The sequence below is a fragment of the Thunnus thynnus genome, chromosome 16, assembly GCF_963924715.1.
Source record: "Thunnus thynnus chromosome 16, fThuThy2.1, whole genome shotgun sequence".
Taxonomy (NCBI): domain Eukaryota; kingdom Metazoa; phylum Chordata; class Actinopteri; order Scombriformes; family Scombridae; genus Thunnus; species Thunnus thynnus.
In genome coordinates, this window is record NC_089532.1 from 727,501 (window position 1) to 737,500 (window position 10,000).

At 43.7% G+C, this 10,000-nt stretch overlaps 1 protein-coding gene across 5 annotated transcripts in view; it reads right to left on the reverse strand.

Moving 5' to 3' along the window:
• Positions 1–10,000, reverse strand: part of kiaa0586 (KIAA0586 ortholog) — a 58,450-nt gene that overhangs the window by 15,322 nt on the left and 33,128 nt on the right. For all 5 annotated transcript variants that reach the window (XM_067613423.1, XM_067613422.1, XM_067613420.1 and 2 more), the window contains exons 10-18: positions 7,976–8,144; positions 6,371–7,233; positions 4,544–4,616; positions 4,107–4,307; positions 3,840–4,029; positions 3,500–3,676; positions 3,035–3,171; positions 1,447–1,596; positions 1–132 (exon numbers count right to left, since the gene is read on the reverse strand). The exon at positions 1–132 is cut by the window's left edge and continues 53 nt beyond it. In XM_067613423.1, coding sequence (XP_067469524.1) covers positions 1–132; positions 1,447–1,596; positions 3,035–3,171; positions 3,500–3,676; positions 3,840–4,029; positions 4,107–4,307; positions 4,544–4,616; positions 6,371–7,233; positions 7,976–8,144 — 2,092 coding nt within the window. The remainder of the gene's footprint in view (positions 133–1,446; positions 1,597–3,034; positions 3,172–3,499; positions 3,677–3,839; positions 4,030–4,106; positions 4,308–4,543; positions 4,617–6,370; positions 7,234–7,975; positions 8,145–10,000) is intronic.

Consider the following 10,000-nt stretch of genomic DNA (forward strand, 5'->3'; position numbering starts at 1 on the left):
AGAGGCCTGTTCCTGGGCAGGGAGGGCAGAGCGAGCCTGGGGAGGGAAGACGGGACCCTGGTACAGGACCGGAGGAGGAGACGGACCCCCGTCCAGCTCCACAGCCTCCTCACCCACAACGCTCACCTCCTCCTGAGGGAGGAGAGGAGGAGTCAGATGGTAGATCTTTAGATATTATCAGTTATTAACAGTTAAACACACGTTATGTAAAACAACAACACAAGACAGAGTCTGATGATGTCATGGAGCAGCGTGGGATCATGGGAGTTGTTGTCTTCATTGTTAAACAACCAGTTTCTCCCAGTTAGGATTCATCGTTCAGGATGTTTTTACTGGGAGCTGAGGTTTCCTCCTCCCAGAACAAACAAACCCGCTGATTAAAACAAATAAAAACAAATAAAAACACTGAATAAAGTCGTTTCATGTTAATCTTCGTTAGCTGAGCTGCTGCTGACGTTCAGATTCAGACGTCTGACGACTAAAATCCTTCATCTGGTTCAAAGATACAGTTAAAAACAAAAAGTTTATTGTAAAATGCGTCTTAAAACTGGATAAAAAGTCAATAACGACACGCTGACGCTGACAGGCCACCAGATGAAACATCGTTATCTTGATTAAAACTACAGATTTCTTTGGGTTTGAACCTTGTTGGAAACATTTGAGTTAATTTAATGAAACAACTGAACAATATTTAAACAGGTCTGGTTGTTTTTAAGGTGGAAAAGTGACATATTGGTCCTTTAAGCTTCATTATTCATCTGATTTTAGATTTAATTCCTTTATTATTGATCTAATATTGACTCTATTTGTCTTAATAACTTAATAAACTGATGATAAGTCATCAAGTATATTCAAAGACACTGACGGCGATGACTCGAGCTCCTTCTGATAAAATGTTTATTTGGGATCAAAGAAAAGACGAGCAGAGAGACACCAGAAGAAGAAGACGACAGCAGAACGTGTTTGTAACGTTAGTAAAACTTCAGTTCAAACATTTATGTTTTTTTATGTATTAAAACACTGTTTACTTTCCCAGAAAATGATTCATTTTGTTTTACTCAGCAGATAATTCTGATAAAACTCAGTTATTGTTATTAAAAGGTTCAGAAATAAAAATCATCAGCTGTTTGTGTTTGTGTCCAGCAGGGGGAGCCGATTACACACACTGAAACACACAGACACACAGGAGAGGAAGAGGAGGAGGAGGAGAGAAAGGAGAGGATGGAAGAAGAAGACAGAAAGAGAAGGAGAACAGGTTGTGAGGAAGAGGAGGAGAATAGAAAGAAGAGGAGGAGAGGAAGAGAAAAGGGATGAGAGGAGGATGAAGGAGAAGAGGATAAAGAAGTGAGGAAGAGGAAAGGAAGGGGAGGAGGGAGAGGAGTGGAGGAGGAAGCGAGGAAGAGGAGGCCAGAAAGAAAGGAAGAGGAAGAGGAGGATGAAGGTTACCTGAACAACCTCAGTGACAGACAGGAAGTCAGTTCCAGGGAAGACGTCCTCTTCATCCTCCTCTTCCTCACTCTTCCTCTCTGTGATGTCCACAGTGTGTGATGGAGGAGGAGGAGGAGGAGCTTCATCTGCATCCAGCTGCTCTTCCTCCTGTCAACACAAGAACACCTGTCAGTGACCTCTGACCTGCTGAGGTCACATGACCTCTGACCTCCTCATCAATAAGCTAACAGCTGATCGTCAACATGCAGCAGCATTTACACATCTTCATCATTTCCTCTGTTTGTTTCTGCAGCTTGGAAATATGAACCTGATCTACCTGATGGTGCCGCTGTTGCTTAGCAACCAGACACAGGAGTTGAATATGTGTGTGTGTGTGTGTGAGTGTGTGTGTGTGTGTGAGTGTGTGAGTGTGTGTGAGTGTGTGTGAGTGAGTGTGTGTGTGTGTGTGTGAGTGTGTGTGTGTGTGAGTGTGTGTGTGAGTGTGTGAGTGTGTGTGAGTGTGTGTGTGTGTGTGTGTGTGTGTGTGAGTGTGTGTGAGTGTGTGTGTGTGAGTGTGTGTGTGAGTGTGTGAGTGTGTGTGAGTGTGTGTGTGTGTGTGTGTGTGAATGTGTGTGAGTGTGTGTGTGTGTGTGTGTGTGAGAGTGTGTGTGTGTGAGTGTGTGTGTGTGAGTGTGTGTGTGTGAGTGTGAGTGTGTGTGTGTGTGAGTGTGTGTGTGAGTGTGTGAGTGTGTGTGAGTGTGTGTGTGTGTGTGTGTGAGTGTGTGTGAGTGTGTGTGTGTGTGTGTGTGTGAGTGTGTGTGAGTGTGTGTGAGTGAGTGTGTGTGAGTGTGAGTGTGTGTGTGTGAGTGTGTGTGAGTGTGTGTGTGTGAGTGTGTGTGAGTGTGAGTGTGTGTGTGAGTTTGTGTGTGTGAGTGTGTGTGAGTGTGTGTGTGTGTGAGTGTGAGTGTGTGTGTGTGTGAGTGTGTGTGTGTGAGTGTGTGTGTGTGAGTGTGAGTGTGAGTGTGTGTGAGTGTGTGTGTGAGTGTGTGAGTGTGTGTGAGTGTGTGTGTGTGTGTGTGTGAGTGTGTGTGAGTGTGTGTGAGTGTGTGTGAGTGTGTGTGAGTGAGTGTGTGTGAGTGTGAGTGTGTGTGTGTGTGTGTGAGTGTGTGTGAGTGTGTGTGAGTGTGTGTGTGTGTGAGTGTGAGTGTGTGTGTGTGTGAGTGTGTGTGTGTGTGTGTGTGTGTGTGTGAGTGTGTGTGAGTGTGAGTGTGAGTGTGTGAGTGTGTGTGTGTGTGAGTGTGTGTGTGTGTGGTTCTTGTACATTTATCTTTATGAGAACCAATCTGAGTTTTAGCTGTTGGAAGTGAAGTTTTAAACATTTTAAACATTGTGAACTCGTCCTTTAACGTTTTCCTGATTTACAGCTTTAGAGTCGATCAGTGTGACAAGATTCTGTTCATGTTCGTATTTAATAACAACACGGATCTTCCAGGAAAAAAACAGCTGAAACTGTTGACGTGAAGCTGGTTTCCACGGTAACCTCCATATGACAGCTCTGAGAGGAGATGACTCATCAGGAGGAAAGTTGCGGCTGTGATGACCTCACCTGTGGGTGCGGCTCAGGTGTTTCACTGTCCGCAGCCGCCGTGCCGGCGGCGGTGGGAGGAGCTTCGGGGGGTGAGGTCACTTCCTGTTGACGCTGAGTGGGAGGACGCCAGGAGGAAGAGTCCATCCTGGGACGACCTGGGGGGGGGGGGGGGCGACACAGGTCACTTCTACTTTTTACTGTTTTACTTTCTATTTTTTAACTAACTGACTTTTTTTATAGATTATATTTATTTGCATTTTCACATCATTTACTATCTTATAATTCTATTTATTTACTAATATTTTGTATTTAATCTCAGAAACAGAAACGTTCAGACTAAATATTTTACTTTAAAGATAATATTAAATGAGTTTAAATAAAAGACTTTAAAGTCCTTCATGTTCAGACTCTTATTGTTTTGTTGTTTTGTTTGTTTTATTTGTTCATTCAATGATGTTAAGGGATGTTAATTAGTGCACTGACCCAGTGGGATCGCCATGGGAACAGAGTGAGCGTTTGCCGGGGTCACTGCGAGGTCAGAGGGGTCACCTGAGGTCAGGTGGGAGGAGCTAAAGATGTAGCGAGACTGAGGTCGTCCAGGTGACGAAGAGACGGGAGGAGCCAGACTGGTCTGAGTCTTACAGGACTTCACCTTCACACCTGAGGCAGAGAGAGAGAGAGAGAGAGAGAGAGAGAGAGAGAGAGAGAGAGAGAGAGAGAGAGAGAGAGAGAGAGAGAGAGAGAGAGAGGAGAGAGAGGTGGGTTGGAGGGAATTCTCTGATTGTTTAGTGTTTAAATTTAATTTTAAAAAACTTTTTCTGACCTCTGACGCTCTCCACCAGTCGGGGGCGGGACTTCCTGCCGGGCGGCGACACCGGCGAGCTGAAGCGCAGGTACGGACTCTTCTTCAGGGTTCGTCTCAGGCCGTCATACGGCGCTCTGCCGTACAGACGAGTCAGGTACGACTCTCCGTCCACCTCCGCCTGCTCGCCGTCTCCGTCGGGCTCCGCCCCCTGCGTCAGGACGCAGACATGAGTCATCGCCTGTCATCAATCGCGTCGATCGAATCAACAGTAGAATCCAGTCTGACCTGTTTCTGTCCAGCTGTCTGTCCTCTGCTTTCTCTCCCCGCCACCGTCTTACTTCCTGTCTCTCTGAGCGCGCTCACTGGCCTCCTCCTCCTGCCTGTGTGGGCGGAGCCTTTGCTATCAGCGGCCCTCTGCTGTGACATCACTGCGGCGTCTCTGCTGGATGTGTGTTTGGACGCAGCGTCCTCTGAGGACATCTCAGCCTGAAGACCACAGAAGAAGAGATGATGAAGGTGATGAAGGCGAAGTTGTGCTACATATCCAAACCTCTGGACTTTGTGCTAAATTATAAATTCTCAAATAACACTAAAGAGTCCAGAGGTTGTGATATGTAGCACAACAAGCTCATTCTTATCTTACTTTATACAGTTTATACAGCGTCTGAAGTTTCATCCAGATGTTCCAGATGTTCCAGATGTTCCAGATGATGTGAGCTCACCTGGATGTCTTTGCTTAAAGTGTTGATCCAGGCGTCCACCGTCTTCTTGATCCGAACCTCCTCGGTCCAGACTCTGCAGAGGACAGAAACACGTCGCATTTTAATCAACAGCGTCACACTGTCTTCTTCTTCTGTGGTGTTTTCTGTGTGACGTTCAGCAGATTCTGCAGGTTTTATTTTCATTTTTTTTTTTTCGATGGAACTGACTTTCAGATTGATTTATTATGGAAGGAGAATAAAAAACAGAATTGATTGATCTGACAGGAGCAGAGAGACAGAGAGTCCCCTTCAGTCTGACAGTCATCAATCAAAGTGATTTTTTTTTTGGTTCAGCTTCATCTCGTCACTGCCCACAGGACGCTCTGAGGCCAGCTGTCAATCAACACGACACACACACACACACACACACACACACACACACACACACACACACACACACACACACACACACACACACACTGACAGGTGATGTGTTTGTCTGCAGCTCTGCACTGATTCTGTAGTAAACTGATAAACTGTAAAACACTGATCAGTTTCTGCTGATGTGCTTCAATAATCAATAATCACACTGTCTAGAATAACAGTCAAAACATCAATACAGTTGATTTATATTAATTCTATTAACAAAAATACAAATAAACTGAATTTATATTTGTGTTATAAAACTTGCTACCTGTCAGCGATATTAAAAATAACATTTAGCAACATGTTAATATAACAGAGACTTTAGCTTTTAGCTAGGTATTAGTACACATAGTTAGCATTAGCTTGGAATAATGTTTAATATTTATTTGTACAGGGATAAGCATGTAGCATGAACTTATAGCACATACCACAGCATCTACAGCCTGAACTAGTTTACAATATGCGACTCTGGATGAGCTTAAATACTTAAAACTCAACAGTAAGAAACATATTAAACTGCACAAGACTCAACAATACATATAATACAGCACCAGTTATACGCTTGCAATTTTTTCCCAATTCAGCAACTTTACCGCAAAAAGAGCAAATAAAACATCACAGATTGTAAAGCAATTTCTGAGAAAAGCTGATTTACAGCAATAATCACAAAAACACTCAGTGAACTCCTGGAGGGAGTCATATACGACCATATCAGCCGCATTCATCTGGAAACCTGATAAATAAATAAACTGAAGAGAAGCGGCCGAGGACAGAACCCTGCGGGATTCCTGTTTTACTCTAAAAATGATGATCTGTCATTATTAATGGCAAACTGTTCATTGTTAGAAAGGCAGGATTTGAACCATTTTAGAGTTTTATCAGCAAATTAAATTTGGAAAGTTAATAAATCAGAATATCATGGTTCAGTGTGTCAAATGACTTTTTAAGATCCAGAAAAAACTCAGTTATATCAAATGAAGATTTAAGCTGCTCTATAAAAAAGCAATTAGCAGTCTCTGTAGAAGCCGAACTATAATAGATGGAGATAATTGTTTGATTCCAGGTGCTTCATTAACTGCTGTGCTACAATTTTTTCCAAAACCTTTGAAAACACAGGTAGGATTGTAATTGGCTGATCAACTGCTACTGATTTAAACATTGGTATCACTCGTGTTTGCTTCGATCCACTGGAGAAACTCCCGCTGGCAACGGAGAGGCTGATGAGATGAGGAAGAGGTTCAAAGTATTTCTATTTTTTTTAATAATGCAGGATCCAGGTGTCAGTAGACATCTAGTTAGCATTAGATGGACCTTCCTGTTAGCAGACATACAGTAATAAAGTGAAATGTAAGAAGAAAATTTGAGACGACATTCAGTTCATGTTAGCTATTCGTTAGCAAACATAAAGTTAGCATTAGCTACCTGTTAGCAGCCAGCGCCTCCAGCTGGCAGTGCAGGACTTCTCCAGTTTTGGCTCTCAGCAGAGAGTCCAGGTTCTCCTCTAGAACCTTCTTCTGTCTCTGAACCTGACGGAGAACCAGACCAGCCTCTTCCAACGTGGATGGAACCACAGGCCTCCTCCGGACAAGATCGGACTGGAACTGCTGGGTCAGGGACTGGTTTTGTTGGGATTGGGACTGGTTTCGTTGGGTCCGGTGGTGGTTTCGTTGGGTCTGGGACTGGTGTGTCTGGGTCCGGTGATGGTTTTGTTGGGACTGGGACTGGTTTTGTTGGGTCTGGGGGTGGTTTTGTTGGGTCTGGTGGTGGTTTTGCTGGGTCCAGTGGAGGTTTTGTTGGGTCTGGGACTGGTTTTGTTGGGTCTGGTGGTGGTTTTGTTGGGTCTGGGACTGGTTTTGCTGGGTCCAGTGGAGGTTTTGTTGGGTCTGGGACTGGTTTTGTTGGGTCTGGGACTGGTTTTGTTGGGTCTGGGACTGGTTTTGCTGTGGCCAGTGGAGGTTTTGTTGGGTCTGGGACTGGTTTTGCTGGGTCTGGTGGTGGTTTTGTTGGGTCTGGGACTGGTTTTGTTGGGTCTGGGACTGGTTTTGCTGGGTCTGGGACTGGTTTTGCTGGGTCTGGTGGTGGTTTTGTTGGGTCTGGGACTGGTTTTGTTGGGTCTGGTGGTGGTTTTGTTGGGTCTGGGACTGGTTTTGTTGGGTCTGGTGGTGGTTTTTCTGGGTCTGGGACTGGTTTTGTTGGGACTGGGACTGGTTTTGTTGGGACTGAGACTGGTTTTGTTGGGTCTGCTGGGGGTCTGGTGCAGGTCTGGTGTTCAGAGGGTCTTCTGGCTGTTGGATGACAGAAAGTAAACAGACTTTAGATCAACAAACAAAAAACCTGATAGTTTCTGAAGGCAGGAGCTCCGCTGGATGTGTCAGAGGTCCACAGAGACTTAAAGTTCACATCACATAAACCCTTTACAGTAGAAACAGTAGAAGTTAAGTTATCCATTGAGATAGACCTAGCGTGTGTGTGGTTAGCTGAAAGGTTATTTTATTCGTGTGGAGTATTTTGTATATAATCTGTTTGTTTTCTGTTGTTTTTTGTTGCACATTGAGTTTACATATGTATGAAATGTACAATACAAATGAAAGATGTGTTTGTGGCCTCTGGTGGCCGTTAGAGGAACTGCAGCTTGAGACACTTCGACGCATGTTTTGAGGCGGCGGCTGAACCACGAGGATTCTCCTCCTGCTGCGGTCTGGAGCACAACACGTTCACTTTTTAAATATATTTTTTAAAGTGTCAAAGTGTTAAAGATGTTCAGTAGTGCTCTACTGTCTCTACTGTATTCTACTCAGTTTTATATTGTTTTATTCTGTTATATTGTGAACTTTTGCACATTCCCGATCAGTATCTTGTACAATTCCGCAGCTCTTTTAACTTAGAATATATTTATACGATATTTGGGATATTCACATTTTAACTGTAAATTTTTATTTATGTATTTATATCACCTATCTTTTGTGTTTGTGGTATTTATCTCTTTCTCTTGGCAATAAACCTGATTCGGATTTTCTACTAACTGACCGTCAGCAGCATCTCTATCTCAGTCCTCAGCCGTCCCATCTCCTTCAGCACCTCATTGGCTCTCCTTGCCGCAGCTTGTCCGTGATTGGCCGAGGACTGCAGGTGACTTCTGCCAGCTGGCCGGGTTGCCCTGGAAACGCCGGGAGCGCCTCGGCGATACCTGTCATCCCTGAAATAAGAGAAGATGAACAACAAGGACAATAAAGTTTAGAAGTTTGTCGTCCAAAAGTACAGAAAAGTAGAAGAAAAAATAAATCACACTTTGGTTAATGTGAGGCGTCCATGTTTGTTTTCAGGAACTTCGATTCAGATATATTGGAGATATTTGAGATACTGGAATTTTTGGCATTTTGGGTTTTTTATCTTCTTGAAGAACGACCTCAACAACGACTGGAGTCAGTGTTGAATCCACGAGCGCGAGCAGCGACTCTGCTAACAGACGGTTGATGTATTTAGTGTTTCCGTTTATAACAGAAACATTAATACAGTTTTGTTCAGTTAAAGTCTGGGAGAAAAACACCCCAAAAAACATTATTTTCAGTTCAGATTTTTTCCCCTAATTAATAATTTAATCATTAATGTGTCATAAAAGTGACTGAAAATGTCCGTCCCAGTTGTTAAAGTGATCAAATGTTCTGGCTGATCAACAGTCCAAAACTCAACAATATTCAGTTTATAATGACATAAAACAGAAACACAGAAACTCGTCACGTTGGATAAACTGATAATTGATCAATAATTTGACTCCAATTAGACTCATGTTGACTAATCGTGGCAGTTCTGTTGATTGACTAATCAATGAACGGACTGATTGTTTCAGCGCCGGCGTCTGTGGTGTCGACATCCAGAACAAAGGAAACCGCTGAGTGTGTGTGAGCTGCTAAATGTGGCGGTGAGAGATTTATTTTTGTTTGGTGGGAATATCATCTTCACACACACACACACACACACACACACACACACACACACACACACACACACACACAGGCGGCAGGAAAAGCCCATTAGCGACGGCCGTCTGGCGTTTAGTGAGTCTCTCTACAGTCTGCTGCCTCTGGAGTCAATCAGAGGACACCGCAGCGTGTGTGTGTGTGTGTGTGTGTGTGTGTGAAGGTGAGGGGTGTGGATAAAATGGCCACCACTATAACCTCCTGCTCTGTCATTTAGCAGCTCAGAAACACACAGCCGATGCAGCTGGCGGTCCCTGCTGCTGTTGCTAGGCAACGCCTCCGTGGTTTCCCATGGTGACAGCGAGCAGGGATGCTGATGGAGGAGAAAATATTCCATTCATGGAGAGGAGAGAGGGAGAAGGAAGTGAGAAAGGCCTCTCATCTCTTCTGCAAAGACTTTTGTATGGAACCAATTATTCATGAGCTTTGTAGTAACAACGGAGATGAATATTAATACTGTGTGTGTGTGTGTGTGTGTGTCTGTGTGTGTTGGTGTGTGTGTGTGTGTGTGTGTGTGAGTGAAACCAGTCGATCTGTTCTTTCATTTTGTCCTTGTGGTTTCCCATCATCCTCTCTATCAGGTAAAATGGAGGTTTTTAAAACCAGACGATATACAACATGCAGCTTTAATCCCCACAGTACCAGAAAGATCAGCTACACTGCTGATAATCAATTAATCAATTAGTCGATCAATAAAAATCAATCAGCAACAAAAAGTCTGTTGGTCAAAAAAAAAAACAACCCCAAGACATTTGAAGACGTCGCCATGGATTCTGGAAACTTTCACTGTTTTCTGAAGTCTATAGAAAATTATAATTTTTGCTTTATGTGGACCCATGTGGGCTAAATGTAGGCATAAACATGGATTATAATGTCCTAAATCCACATTCATCCATTGATCCATGTAGCTGATTGATCCCAAGTGGGATAAATGTGGACTAAAATGGGCTAAATGTGGACCCATGTGGGATAAATATGGACTAAAATGGACTAAATGTGGACCCATGTGGGATAAATATGGACTAAAATGGGCTAAATGTGGACCCATGTGGGATAAATATGGACTAAAATGGAC